The 15773-nt window shown below is 41.0% G+C and overlaps 1 protein-coding gene across 1 annotated transcript in view; it reads right to left on the bottom strand.

Moving 5' to 3' along the window:
- PPEF1 (protein phosphatase with EF-hand domain 1) overlaps window positions 1-15773 on the bottom strand; it is a 123175-nt gene that overhangs the window by 4710 nt on the left and 102692 nt on the right. Inside the window, exons 12-14 of the mRNA XM_032285842.1 lie at window positions 13160-13196; window positions 11447-11596; window positions 5574-5852 (exon numbers count right to left, since the gene is read on the bottom strand). Coding sequence (XP_032141733.1) covers window positions 5574-5852; window positions 11447-11596; window positions 13160-13196 — 466 coding nt within the window. The remainder of the gene's footprint in view (window positions 1-5573; window positions 5853-11446; window positions 11597-13159; window positions 13197-15773) is intronic.

The raw sequence follows: 15773 nt of genomic DNA, 5'->3' as shown, positions 1-15773 counted from the left end.
GCAGCCAGCCTTATACATGGATACCCTTATATTTTGATAAATAAAGATAAAGGCCCAATGTAGGTAACTCACTTTAATGCTACATGCGTTGCCTCATAATCAGTCAAAAAGAAAACACTAGTTCCCTCCTCTTAACTCACATCATGGGTTAAAGAGAACATTGCCAGAAGGCCTTCACTCTTCTAAAAGGGTATCATTTGTTAGGTCCTCTTCCCATGGTTTAAAGTAAAAGAAGCAATGATTAGAAATGTATCCCTCATGATAGGTTCTATAGCAAATTCTACTGTAAAGGCTACAGTTACACAATAAACTCTAAATTCTCTTGTGAACATTATGATAAAATTGGCTAAACAGAAAAGTATCTGTACAGCTGCTAGCACTTGTGGCCCATGGGGAAATACATCAGATGAAGATTATAGAAATTCAGTGGTAGGGGATTGACAAAGAAACTGCTTAGTGAGTAAACTATCTAGCTCATTCTTTGATCTATTTGGTTTTAGGAGGTTCAGTTTATGGGGACCTTGGGTAAGAGGCATACTCCAAATTCTTGCTATTATCCTCCCAATAGTCATAATAATAGTCTCCCTGGTACACTGTATTCTCTCAAAGGTTTTAAATGCTTGCATGCAACCATCTCTAGAATGTCATATGGTCTCTCTTCAACTGGAATAACAGGAGCTGAAAGAAATGAGCAACCATGAGGACACCATAATCTATCAATGACGTGCTAAGACCGGAAACCCATAATGATGATAGCTGAGAGTGGCACTGAGGCCCTAAGTTTTGGTCATACTCTCAACTAAATAAGAACCTGACCAAAAAAGGATAATTTTTTTTAACAAAATTCTGGGAGGCCATTGTTTTGGACTGAGCTCATGCACTAAGCCCCAACAAACCAAACCAAACCAAACCAAAATGGAGTCACTTGTGCTAAGACTTTAAGGAAACACAGATTCTAGAACAGACCAGATTTGGTTTTTTTCCCTGCAAATCTCTATAACAAACATTTCTGACAGCCTAGGTATCAACCCCCTGAAGTTCCCATTAAATCTTTTAACCAAATTCATTTCCTCTCACCTAGAGACCATCAAGCTTCAGCTAATCATGCAACAAAGGCTCCAGCCAGTTCCAGGTGAAGAAGCTACTCTGGCCATCAAGAAGCTACTCTGTCTCCACTAGATAGAGCAGGGTGAGAGTTCCGTGATCCCCAATAGGTAGGAACTATGCCCCAAGCCAGCATGAAGCAGTTACAGAAAAAGACCATCAGTCCTTCTGGCTCCCATAAAGATTTATGGGGATCACATCTCCATTAAAATAAAAGAAGAAGCAGGAAAATAGGGTCTGGAGGCAGGGAACATAAGGCCAATTCACACTTCAGCTGTAACAGGAAATATCCTCTCCACAGGGCTTAAGCTGAAAATGACTTTGTAACTCTACTTCAAACTCTTCATTTACATAGGGTGTACCCCAAGTAACCAATGAAATCCTCTAGGGTGTACTGAAACTCCCAAAAATTCTGTAACAGGGCCTTTGAGCCCCTATGCTCGGGCCTGCTCCCACACTGTGGAGTGTACTTTCATTTTCAATAGAACCCTTCATTCCTCCCTTGCTTTGTTTGTGCATTTTGTCTGATTCATTGTTCAAGACACCAAGAACTTGGACATCCTCCACTGTTGCAATTAGAGTAGAAATAAATGAAATAGAGAATAGACAACAACACAGAAAAATCAATAAAACTAAAAGTTGGTTCTTCAAAAAGACCAAGAAAACTGATGAACCTTAGTAAGACTGACCAAGAAAAAAAGAGGAGACTCAAATTATTAATATCAGGAATGAAAGAGGGAGTATTACTATCAAACTTTCAGGAGAAAAAAAAATATAAAGGAGTACTACAAACAACTTTAGACCAAAAAATTAGATAAATTAGATGAAATGAACAAAGTCCAAGAAAGACACAACTACCAAGACACAAACTACTCAAAAGGAAACGAAACACTTGAATACAACTATAGCAAGGAAAAAGACTGAAATTAGTAATTTTAAAACTTCCTACAAAGAAAAGCCCAGGCCCACAAGGCTTCACTGATGGATTCTATCAAACATTTGAAGAAAAACTAAAAGCAATCCTTGACAGGCTCTTCTAAAACATAGAAGAGGTGACAATACTTCCCAATTCCTCTTATGAGCCTAAACTTATATCAAAATCAAACAAAGCTATCACAAGAAACCATAGACCAATAGCTCTTATGCATATAGGTGCAAAAATCTTCAAAAAATACTAGCAAATGGAAGCCAGCAACATATAAAGTGGATTATAAGGACAGGCATAGTGGCTCATGCCTGTAATCCCAGCACTTTGGGAGGCCAAGGCGGTCAGATCACCTGAGGTCAGGAGTTCGATACCAGCCTGGCCAACATGGTGAAACCCAGTCTATACTAAAAATACAAAAAATTAGCTGGGTGTAGTGGCAGGCACCTGTAATCCCAGCTACTTGGGAGGCTGAGACAGGAGAATCACTTGAACCCGGGAGGCAGAGGTTGCAGTGAGCTGAGATCATGCCACTGTACTCCAGCCTGGGCAACAAATAGAGTGTATCATACATCATGACCAAGTGGGATTTATCCCAGGAATGTAAGGGAAAAAATAAAAAATAAAATAAAGTGTAAACAAATAAAATAAAGTGGATTATACATTATGACCAAGTGGGATTTATCCCAGGAATGTAAGGTTGGTTTAACAACTGAAATCAATAAATGTAATATACTATATTAATAGAATAAAGGGAAAGAACACATGATCATTTTAATGTATTCAGAAAAAGCATTTGACAAAATCTAATACTTTCACAATAAAAACACTCAATAAACTAAGCACAGAAGGAAACTTCTTCAATGTAATAAAAGGCTACTGCAAACAAATACACAGCTAATATACTTGATGAAAGACTGAATGCTTTCCCCAGTATCAAGAACAAGACAAAGATATCTACTCTCATCATTTTTATTCAACAGTGTACTGGAGGTTCTACATAAGGCAATTAAGCAAAAAGGAAAAGAAAAGGCAGATTGGAAAGGAAGAAGGAAAATTATTCACAGATAACATGAAATCCACTAAAAACTATTAGAACTAACAAGTTTATCAAAGTTCACAACACAATGTCAGTATATAAGTTAGTTATATTTCTATACACTAGCAATGAACAATCCAAAATGTAATTAACAATTCTATTTACAATAGCATCAAAATTTAACAAATTTAACAAAACAAGAGCAAGACGTGTATACTGAAAAGTACAAAACACTGTTGAAATTAAATATCTAAATAAACAGACATACCAAGACAGCCATAGTGCTCAAATTGACCTACAGATTCCAGGCAACCCTACCAATAACTCAGCTGCTTTTTGACAAACTAATCCTAAAATTCATATGGAAATTCAAGGGACCCAGATGAGCCAAAACAATCTGGAAAAAGAATAAAGTTGGAGAACTCGCACTTCCCAATTTTAAAACTTCCCACAAAACTACAGTAATCAAAATTGTACAGTATTGACATAAGGATAAACATAGAGATTGTGAAATATAATTAAGAGTCTAGAAATAAACTCTTTTATTATGGTCAACTGATTGTTTGATAAGGGTGTCAAGAAAATGTAGAAAAGTATAGTCTTTTTAAGAAATGGTGCTGGTGGCTGGGGGCGGTGGCTCATACCTGTAATCCCAGCACTTTGGGAGGCCAAGGCAGGTGGATCACCTGAGGTCAGGAGTTTGAGACCAGCCTGGCCAACACGGTGAAACCTTGTCTCCACTAAAAATACAAAAATTAGCTGGGTGTGGTAATGCACTCCTTTAATCCAAGCTACTACTCAGGAGGCATGGGTTGCAGTGAGCCGAGATCACGCCACTGCCCTCTAGCCTGGGTGACAGAGCCAGATTCCGTCTCAAAAAAAAAAAAAAAAAAAAGAAATGGTACTGGGATAACTCAATATCCACATAAAACAGAATGAATTTGGAATCTCACCTCCCACCACACACAAAAATTAACTCAAAATGGATCAGATACCTAAATTTAAGAGCTAAACGTATAAAACTATTAGAAGAAAACAAAGTAACAGATCTTTGTGACTTTGGGTTAGGCAATGGTTTAGATACAACACTAAAAACATGAGCAACCAAAGAGAAAAAAGATATCATTTTGACTGGGTGTCATCAAAAGTAAAAACTGCTGTATTGCAAAGGACACCATCAAGAAATGGGAAAAGACAACCCACAGAATGAGAGAAGGCATTTGCAAATAATATACCTGATAAAGGATTTGTATTTAGAATATATTTTTAAAATCTCTTACGATGCAATAATAAAAAGATAAATAACTCAATTTTAAAGATGGGCAAAGGATCTGAATAGACACTTCTCCGAAGAAAATCTGCAAATATCTAATAAACATATGAAAAGATGCTTGACATAATTAGTCATTAGGGAAATGCAAATCAAAATCACAATGAGATTCCATCTCATGCCCTCTGGGATGGCTATAATCAAAATGATAGACAATAACAAGTGTTAGAGAGGATGAAGAGAAATTGGAACCTTCATACATTGCTAGTGGAAATGTAAAATGGTGCAACCACTTGGGAAAACAGTTTGGGACTTTCTCAAAATGTTAAACTTTAGAGTTACCTTATGACTCAGTACTTCTACTCCTAGGTATACACTTAAGAGAAATAAAAACATACATGCACAGAAAAACTTGTATGTGATGGTTCATAGAAGCATTATTCATAATAGCCAAAAAGTGGAAAGAACCCAAATGTCCATCAACTTATGAATGAATAAATACAATGCGTATATCCATATAATAAAATATTATTCAGCAACAAATAGACATTCAGTACTGACATGCTACAACATAGATGAGCCTCCAGAACATTGTGCTGAGTGAAAGAAGCCAGACACAAAAGATTACATGTGTTCATTTCTACAACATGTTCAGAATAGGCAAATCTATAAAAACAGTAAGTTCGTGGTTGCCTACGGCTATTAGGTGGCACTGGGTGGCTACAGAAGGGAATGGGGAATAATGCTAATAGGTAGGTAGTTACTTTTTCAGATGATGAAAACGTTCAAAAATAGATTGTGATGCTAGTTGTACAACACTGTGAATATACTAAAAACCATTGAATTATACAATTTAAATGGGTGAGTTACATGGTATGTGAATTATATCTCAATAAAGCTGTTAAAAATATAGTGATGGCCAGGCACAGTGGCTCACACCTGTAATCCCAGCACTTTGGGAGGCTGAGGCAGGCGGATCACAAGGTCAGGAGTTCAAGACCAACCTGGCCAATATGGTGGAACTCTGTGTCTACTAAAAATACAAAAATTAGCTAGGCATGATGGTACAGGCTTATAATTCCAGCTACTCAGGAGACTGAGGCAGGAGAATTGCCTGAACCCGGTAGACAGAGGTTGCAGTGAGCCAAGATCACGCTACTGCACTCCAGCCTGGGCGACAGAGCAAGATTCCATCTCAAAAAAAAGTATCTATATCTATATATAGATATAGATACATAGTGATGAATTCCGAGAAAATCATGTGGTCTGCTTGTAAAGTCACCTTTTATTTTTATATTGTAAGGGACAACATGTATGTTGGTGTCATTGTTGCCAGTCCAGTGAACACCTTGATTACCTACCTGTTCCCATTCATGCTTTGGTAAGTGTTCAGAAGACAATCCACTTGCTTTGATTCTCCCATGTGCACTGATAGTCACACCTAATTTACTGTGCTTCGAGTCGGTGTTATAGTCTTTGTTTATTTCTCTTGGTGGCATCAGCACAGATTTCATCTATAAAACAGATTCACGCATTAGTCCAACCCTCTGTTTATTCTGCCGCATACAGAGACCTCAGTCCCAGTTGGGATTCTGTCTATATTGTGGTGCCACAACCCAATGAAAAACACACGGTTACTTTTTGCATCTCGCCCACCTCCTACATCTCACTGATCTACTGATGTCAGTAAGGTGGGTCTGTTACAGTCTGTTGGTACATTTTCCAACTACAGTCATTGCCCTATAAAGAAAGACTTTGTGCGCTTCATTGGAGTTTCTATGTAGGTGTTAGATACATTCTGTGGCATCCATTCAGAAAATGGAAGATGCTAAGGTAGAGGCAACTAGGCTCCTGTTGAGCCTTTAGCCATAGGGTCTTAGGAGTTCAGAAACATCTCTTAAGAGGGTGGCTGCTGTGCATTTTGTTATGCTTTCCAGAAGAAATGAGAAAAGGTACATCTGTGTCCAAGAAAGTTCTTAAAGGGGACATAGGTTGAAAACTTCAGAAGCCCTTCAACCTAAATGCAGTGTGGTTCTCAGCCTGACTCTGCCAGCCATTGACGATGTTCTCTAATCCTGGCAACAAAAACGGCAGTGTTTCTTTGGAAAACAAGATGTCCTTCTCATAGGGCATCAATTACTAGAATCCCTCTTGTTCCCTTACACAAGCAGGGACTGTCATTTTATACTTGTTTCTTTGTAGCACCATCTCTTTAAACAAAACAATGTTAAACAATACTTCTGTTATACTGGTGGCCATGGTTCAGTGATAGACAAATTCTCTGTGGTAGCCACTTAGTTTCTTTTACAAACTAGGGTACATAGGAAATCTTACCTTTATTTTTAAAAAATAAAACTGAATTTTATTCTGAGGTCCTGTCTCATGGAGCTAGGTAGAAATTCGATCTCAGCTATTACTAGCGACTTCACAGCCTACCTGCCCTGTTTCCTGCCAGCAAATGTCCGCAGGTCTTAGGCAGAGCAGAATATTCTGGGAGGACCCTCTAGACTTGCGTTCACACAACTCACTTCTTCTTCTTCTTCTTCTTCTTTTTTTGTAGAGATGGGATCTTGTTATGTTACTCAGGCTGGTCTCAAACTCCTGATCTCAAGAGATCCTCTCACTTCAGCCTCCCAATGTGCTGGGACTACAAGCATGAGCCACCATGCCCAGCTGTACACAACTCATTTCTGATGAGCTCACTGAGCAAGGGTCACATGGTCTCTTAAATATATGTGACTGTGAAGTTTGCAAGTCCACTTGGGATCAGGATACTTTGTCCCAACTCTCCCTAAGGCACTATACCACCATTTCCCCCCGGGGAGTCCTGGTAGCCATCTTTCCCCACATGCCTTGCTAGCAAGTTTGAAGAACACTAAACCAGAATCTTAGTCTTACAAAATCTTCCTTCCTTCCTTCCTTAGTCCCTCTGCATTGACCCCCCTCAACCTGCCCACCATACAAAATGCCTTAAATAAACCTAGACTACAGGTTGTCATCAAATTCCCCCAACCCTTCCCCTCCCCTGTTAACAATGATACCATACCGACCACAAGTGTAAACCAGGAAGTATGGACTCTCCTACCACAGAGGGCTGGAGGGTCCTATGGGATGGGAAAGTGGCAGTTATAAAATTGGACTGTAACAATCTACTTTTATGTTTCATCTGATAGAGTTCCAAATGGCTGAACCTGTTATTTTCACTATAGTTTTTAATACAACAAGTATGTGTTACCAGTTCAACCTCACTCAAGGAAGGGCAGAAGACAAACAATATGCAAGTGGAATTTCTATCTTTAAAACCAGTCTCATGAGCAGGTAGAACAGTGATCCCTGAAGCAGTTGAAACTTGAGGTACCCTGAGAAAATTGCTAGCCCACAAACTCCTCCCCACGGTCTGTCTTGGTGACTGAAACACAAACCTCAGATCCAAGTATCAGGAAAAAAGAAGAGAGAACTGCAGAAGAGAGCTATATGTTTAGTACTATATGCTATTTTCTTTTTCTTTCTTTCTTTTTTTTTTTTTTTTTTTTTTGAGGCAGTATTTCACTCTGTCATCCAGGCTGGAGTGCAGTGGCTTGATCTTGGCTCACTGCAGCCTCTGCCTCCCAGGTTCACGTAATCCTCCTGCCTCAGCCTCCCAAGTAGCTAGGATTACAGGTGTGCGCCACCATGCCCAGCTATTTTTTTTGTAGTTTAGTAGAGACAGGGTTTCACCATGTTGGCCAGGCTGGCCTTGAACTCCTAGCCTCAAATGATTCACCTGCCTCAGCCTCCCAAAATGCTAGGATTACAGGTGTGACCCACCACACCTGGCCACCATTTTCTTCATATAGATAATTACAGTTAATCCCTCCAACAATCCAATATAGTAAGATGATAGGGTTTTTTTTTTTTTTTTTTTTTTTTTTTTTTTTTTTTTTTGAGATGGAGTCTTGCTCTGTCACCGAGGCTGGAGTGCAGTGGCATGATCTCAGCTGCAACCTCCGCCTTCCAGGTTCAAGCAATTCCCTGCCTCAGCCTCCCAAGTAGCTGGGATTACAGGTGCCCACCACCACGTCCAGCTAATTTTCGTATTTTTAGTAGATATGGGGTTTCACCACATTGGCCAGGCTGGTCTTAAACTCCTGAACTTGTGATCCACCCACCTCGGCCTTCCAAAATGCCGGGATTACAGGCATGAGCCACCACACCTGGCCTGTGGTAAGTATTTTTATCTTCAGTTTATATGCGTAGAAACCAAGAATTAGAAAACTTCAGTATGTTGCCCAGTCACTCAGGAAGTGGCAGAGAAAGGATGTTAACCTAGTTCTGTCTGTCTAATTAGACTCTCACAGTCTTCACCATGTTAAGGTGGCTCTCAACTTGGGTGGGATCTCCACAGAGCTAGTGAGGGACATCCCAGAGGCATCTTCTCAATATCCCAGAAAGCCCTCGATAGAGCTGGCTGCTCAGGCTAACCTCAGGAAAGCAAACGTTTTCAATCTGATCAATTGGAAGAGCTGCCATGACTGATTAGCACCATAGTCATAGGGCAGGTGGTGGTGGAGTGTGGCATTCATGCCCTATGTTCACCAATATTTGACTGACAAAGACATCATGTTCCCTTATGCTGTTAGCTAGAATCTCACCTACTCACAATGTTAATACTGACTATTGTATCTTGATCAAAATGTCTTATTGGCTTGACTACTCACTGATACCATGAGAAAGGTACCTTAAACTTAGGGTGGGCTTAACTTTTATTGCAACTGGAGTTTTGTTTTTTTTTTTTTTTTTTTTTTTTTTTGAGACAAGGTCTCTCCCTATCATGCAGGCTGGAGTGCAGTGGCATGATCATTGCTCACTGCAATCTCAAACTCCTGGGTTCAAGCAATCCTCATGCTTCAGCCTCCCAAGTAGCTGGGACCACAGGTGTGTGCCACCACACCTGGCTAATTTTTTCTTTTTTGTAGAGATGGGGTCTTGCTATGTTGACCAGGCTGGTCTCGAACTCCTGGCCTCAAACTATCTGGCCACCTCAACCTCCCAAAGTGCTGGAATTACAGGCATGGGCTACCATGGCTGGCTGCTTTTTTTTTTTTTTAAAGACTAAAAGGAGGTGCCATTAATAATTACACCAGGACAACAGGTGTAAGCCAGGAGGCATGGTCATCAGTTGGGAAGGTGGGGAAGGGTGGTATGTAAAATCACCACAGAATCAGGAAAGGGCTATAAAAAAGTTTCTATCCGGCCGGGCGTGGTGCCTCATGCCTGTAATCCCAGCACTTTGGGAGGCCGAGGCAGGTGGATTACTTGAGGTCAGTAGTTTGAGGCCAGCTTGGCCAAAACGGTGAAACCCCATCTCTACTAAAAATTCAGAAATTAGCCAGGTGTCATGGTGGGTGCCTGTAATTCCAGCTACTCGGGAGGCTGAGACATAAGAACTGCTTGAACCTGGGAGGCAGAGGCTGCAGTGAGCCAAGATCATGCCATTGCACTCCAGCCTGGGAGACAGAGTGAGACTCCATTTCAAAAAAAAAATAAATAAATAAAGTTTCTATCCAGTTTTGTCTTAGGTTTGCCCTGCTTTGATCTTAAACCAGGAGACAGTCAACAAATATTAAGTACTTACTACATACCAGGTGCTGGGGTTTTGTATCAGTGGACTAGAAAAGCAGAGAACAATAGTAAACAAACAGTACCACAATTTCTTATTTAAATTTGGTAACTGTGATGAAGGATATGTACAAGGGGCTTGACAGTATATAAAAGAGGATCTCGTCTGGTCTGGAGGTCAGACTTATTAAGTTTTAATTAAAAAGATGGGAGCCGGGCACAGTGGTGGCTCACACCTATGATCCTAGCACTTTGGGAGGCCGAGGCGGATGGATCACCTCAGGTTAGGAGTTCGAAACCAGCCTGGCCAACATGGTGAAACCCCGTCTCTACTAAAAATACAAAAAAATTAGCCAGACATGGTGCCACACGCCTGTAGTCCCAGGAACTTGGGAGGCTGAGGCATGAGAATCATTTGAACCCAGGAGGTGGATGTTGCAGTGAGCCAAGATCGTGCCATTGCACTCCAGCCTGGGTGACAAGAGTGAAACTCTATCTCAAAAAAAAAATTTGTTTTCAAAAAAAAAAATTTCAAAAAAATTATCCTAAGTTATTTGATGTGTATTAGGCAGGAAATCATATCAGCTCAGAAATCAATTGCACTTATATAAGTGACTCCACTTATCTAAGGTACCTAGAGTAGTTAGATTCATAGACAGAAGGTAGAATGGTGGTTGCTAGGGGCTGTGAGAGGGAGAGAATGGGGAGTTAGTGTTTAATGTGTCCAGAGTTTCAGTTTGGGATGATGGAAAATTCTGTAAATTCATGGTAGTGATGGTGATGGCTGCACAACAATGTGAATATACTTAATACCTCTGAACTATACACTTAAAAATGGTTACAGTGGCAAATTTTATGCTACGTATATTTTACCACAATATAAATGGAGATTTTAATTTTAAAAATTAGGATTTTTTGCTTTTAGAAACCACATAAAATGCCAACATTTCCTCATTTTTCCACCCTCCACATGAATTAATTTTTTTCCATATATAGAAGTTACCCACTTAGTTCTTTACCATGCAGTTATAGATTTTTCTTAAAATTTACACTTTTTTTTTTTTTTTTTTGAGACGGAGTTTCGCTCTTGTTACCCAGGCTGGAGTGCAATGGCGCGATCTCGGCTCACTGCAACCTCCGCCCCCTGGGTTCAGGCAATTCTCCTGCCTCAGCCTCCTGAGTAGCTGGGATTACGGGCATGTGCCACCATGCCCAGCTAATTTTTTTTTGCATTTTTAGTAGAGACGGGTTTCACCATGTTGACCAGGATGGTCTCGATCTCTTGACCTCGTGATCCACCCGCCTCGGCCTCCCAAAGTGCTGGGATTACAGGCTTGAGCCACCGTGCCCGGCTAAAATTTACATTTTTATATACTCTAATAAAATTTATACTCTAGTCTTTTTAGAGTTATAACCACTAAAACACAAATCAATTCAAAATAATAAATGAAAAGAGGGATATTCCCTTCTAAGTCCCTGAGAGAAGATTCGTGCCAACATTACTTCTTACTTTGTTTCTCTCTAAACGGTGGAGTAAATTCAAGTCTGTGGTCTCTGATATCCCACCATGTACGACCAGGATTTCATTGTCAATGATTGTACCAATTGGGAGCCAGGTATAGAGTTCTTCCAAGGTTTGTAAGATTTTTTTTCCATGTATCTGTAAGTAAGAGATTGAGTAAGTTTTGTTTTTCTGATAGGTTCAGTTTGCTGAATAGTTTCCACACATGGATAAAAAGTAACTGTTTTCAGGCCACCAAGAGGAAGTCAGCAAGGAGTCACTAACCAATTAGCATGTACTCATCATGTCTTTTTATTCTCGGGTTTTTTTTTTGTTTGTTTTGAGCCAGAGTCTCATTCTGTCGCTCAGGCTGGAGTGCAGTGGTACCACCTTGGCTCACTGCAACCTCTGCTCCCAGATTCAAGCGATTCTCCTGCCTCAATCTCCCAAGTAGCTGGGACTACAGGCATGCGCCACCACACCTGGCTAATTTTTGTATTTTCAGTAGAGACAACGTTTTACCATGTTGGCCAGGCTGCTCTTGAACTCCTGAGCTCAGGTGATCCTCCTGCCTCGGCTTCCCAAAGTGCTGGGAGTACAGGTGTGAGCCACCGCGCCTGGCCCTTTATTTTGTATTTTTGGTACTATGACATCTTGGGGCCTTGCTGACTCTGGAGGAGAGACTGTCCCTCCCAGGGCTAGCTAATTCCTAGATAGTCAATGACTCGCCCTTCATATGCAAACCAACCAACACAGAGCCCACACCCCAGCTACCTTCTTCATGGAGCTCACACTCAGGGCCACTCTTCTCCTGCCCTCCTCATCCTGGCCAGGTACCAGACAACTAGAGACAACCTCTATGGCCCAGAGCAGCCTGAAATTACTCAAACTGGTCAGTCCTAAACTAGATTACCCTCAGATGCTCCCCTCTGCCTTCCCTCCCACAAAAACCACAATCAAGGCTGTTGCCTGTGTTTTCCCCTCTCTCCCTCTGCCTTCTTTTTTTTTTTGAGATGGAGCATCGCTCTGTCACCCAGGCTGGAGTGCAGTGGCGCTATCTCAGCTCACTGCAACATCCACCTCCCGGGTTCAAGCAATTCTCCTGCCTCAGCCTCCCGAGTAGCTGGGATTACAGGCGCACACCACCACACCCAGCTAATCTTTCTATTTTTAGTAGAGACAGGGTTTCACCATGTTGGTCAGGCTGGTCTTGAACTCCTGACCTCAAGCAATCCACCTGCCTTGGCCTCCCAAAGTGTTGGGATTACAGGCATGAGCCACTGTGCCCAGCCTCCCTCTGCCTTCTGACCAACTCTGGTGCTTCCCCACCCTGTCCCCCAGAGTGGTATGTAGTACCTCCCTTTTCTAGAGAGCTGTAAATAAAAATCTCTTCCTTCATGACAGTCATTTCTGTGCCTGCATGTTTTACCACACCTAAGTAAAACAAATCCTTGGTACCCTTAAGGCAATGAAATATTATCTATGTTAAAACTTATACAAAACTCACAATGAAAAAGTGTGGTTTAATCCAGAAAGAAAATATAACACTCTACTGTGGCCACGGCTTCCTGCTGTGCTTGTATTTTATTGGCATGCATTTTGACTAGCTGGCTTATCACCTTTCCTAAAGCATCAATCTGGTCTTTATTGGCTCTTTTAAAATTTCTCTATAGAAACAGCAAAGTGAATACTTAAAAAAAAAAAAAAAAAAGGATGTCTTACCTTATATTTGTGCAAAATTTCTTTTGTGAAGCCATACCTAAAAAAATGGGATTTCAATGATTTAATTGATTGTTGATAACTCCTACTTCCATGAGTCATGCAAAAAAGGGAGCCCTTGGCATCTCAGTAACACAAGCACCAAGAACTCAAGAAACTAGACTTCAGTTGGAGGTATTACTTACCTGAGTCTTTGCTAGGCATGACTGGAAAGAATAAAAGCAACCAACAACAACATCCCTACCCTCAAGGAGCTTATAGTATAGTTGGGGAAAGAAGGCAGATTTCTATGAAACAATTACAAGACCACTTAAGAAATATGTGGTAGGTACAGGTTGTGTAAACACTACAAGTATGCAGAGAAGCATGCTGTGGGAGCTGGGGGAAGCCGTGTGGGAGAAGGCTTTTCATTAGACAGAATTTCTCAGACATCCTATATAGTAAATGATTGGAAAAAAGAAAAGACTGAAAAAGAGAAAGGCCTAGAAAGTAATAAGTTGGCTTGTTATGCTCTCTCTGATATAGGTCCGGTTATGGTATTGAGGGTTTTAATAGAAAGTGTCAGAAATCTTAATGCCTGAATAGCAGTAGCCAAGGGAGATTCAATGATGACAATGTTTCTGTTACTTTTCTTTGCTTTAGGAAAACAGTACGTGCCCTTAATATCCAACACTGTGAAGATGAAATGCAACACACTCACTCCAGCTTTCCACGCAAATCATGTTATGTCAGGCTTCTACAGTGTAATGTCATGTTTTCTTTCCTTCTTTTTTTTTTTTTAACGTATTTTTAGTAGAGACGGGGTTTCACCATGTTGGCCAGGACGGTCTCCATCTCTTGACCTCGTGATCCACCTGCCTTGGCCTCCCAAAGTGCTGGGATTACAGGCATGAGCCACCGCCCGGCCACATCATGTTTTCTGAGATGAATTCCATCCTGCACTCACCAAGGTGTCCATATTGTTCAATCCAACAGAGGCCTTTCTCTGAAACGCTAAATACAGCTGACTCTACCATCTTTCTAGAAAACTTTTCTTTCCTTGGATTCTGTGACCATAAGCTCTCTTGGTTTTCCTCTTGGCTCTCCTGAGCCTCTCTTGCAAGCTCTCCTCCACCTCACCTTAAATGTTGCAGTTCCTTCAGATTCCATCCTAGGCTCTTTTCTCCCCTCACTTTCTCCTTTGGGAATCTCATCCCTGCCCGGGGTTTCAGTTATTATCTAGTGTGAATACCACAGGATGACGTTCCAGGCCACACTTCGTTTCTGATCTCTGGACACATATGTATATTCAACCGCCTACTCAGTAGTACCTCAAATCAGCATACTGCAAACTGAACTCATCATTGCCCCTCATGCCAACCTCTCTCCTCTTTCCACATTCCCAATATCAGTGAATGATGCCGCTGCACCCCCAAACTCAAGCCGGGAACCTGGAGGTCATCCTTGATTCCCTCCTCTTTCAGCTCCCCCATATCAAGTTATTGAGCCTTAAATAATTGTCTAAACTCCTCTTGAATCTATTTCTTTGCATCTCCATCACCACCACCCTAGTCTAAATGAGAACCCGTTATCTATCTCTTTAACCTTCAACTACTTCCTAATTGACCAGCATGTATCCACTCTTGCCCCTCTCCAACTCTCTCCTCCTACTGCATTTTAAAACACAAATTTTATGACATTCTTCGGTGACATTCTGTTGTCCTTAGAAGTCCGTCCAAATTCCTTTGAACCATCTAATCATTTCTTATGTCTCCAGCCCTATCAGGCACCACCCTGTCCCTCAGTTTATGCCCCTGCCCTCCTGAACGTCTTTCACGTCTAAACAGTCTTGTCCTAAGCTCTGCATAATTTGTCCCCTCACTGCAGAACACATTCCCATCCCCTCTACAGCTCTTTCTTGAATGCCTACTTCATTCTTCAGATCTCAGGCTAACGCCATATTTCTACAGTGAAACCTTCCATCATCTCTCGAACAAGGTTGAATTCCCCCTTTACAAACTCATCACACTTGAAAAACCTACTCAACATGTTTCTTCGCTGTTAGATGTAAATTCTATGAGGGCAGGGGCCATGTCTCCTTCGTTAACCATTATAGACACCAGATAAATATGATAGGCTATAAGGGTAAACAGCATGCCTAAATAAACGTATTGAACTATATTATATATAGTGGGCCTCTGATAATAGTCCTAGGATTTTTTCCTTCCTAGTTTTAGCATTTGCTTCCATATCTTGAGAATTAGAATTCAAACTCTGTACTCAAGCCAGATACCAAAACTTCCCCAAAGACAAAACTAATCAGTTGCTGAGCTCTGACCAAGGCATCCAAAAGCCCAGGACCAAAAGCATGAGACATGCCATATCTTCCACTGCCCTAGAGCAAACTGATCTCTGTTTTTCATAAAACAAGAGATTTTTTTAAAGAAGAAGAAAAACAGAAGGGAAAAGGGAACATTTGTCACCTACTGTGCCTTTCAGCAAAGACCCTTAAACCATCTAACCCATCTTTATTCCTCAAGTTTCCGGTGGGTTAGATAGTTGAAATGCTGTGTTCATAAATATGTTTATGAGCAACGATGCCAGCAGCAATTACCATGTCATCAAAAAATACACACAT

Source organism: Sapajus apella, unplaced genomic scaffold (assembly GCF_009761245.1).
Source record: "Sapajus apella isolate SASKATOON/1434 unplaced genomic scaffold, GSC_monkey_1.0 scaffold17, whole genome shotgun sequence".
Lineage (NCBI taxonomy): Eukaryota > Metazoa > Chordata > Mammalia > Primates > Cebidae > Sapajus > Sapajus apella.
The sequence above is the reverse complement of the archived record's forward strand: the minus strand, read 5'-3'. Positions and strand labels throughout refer to the sequence as shown.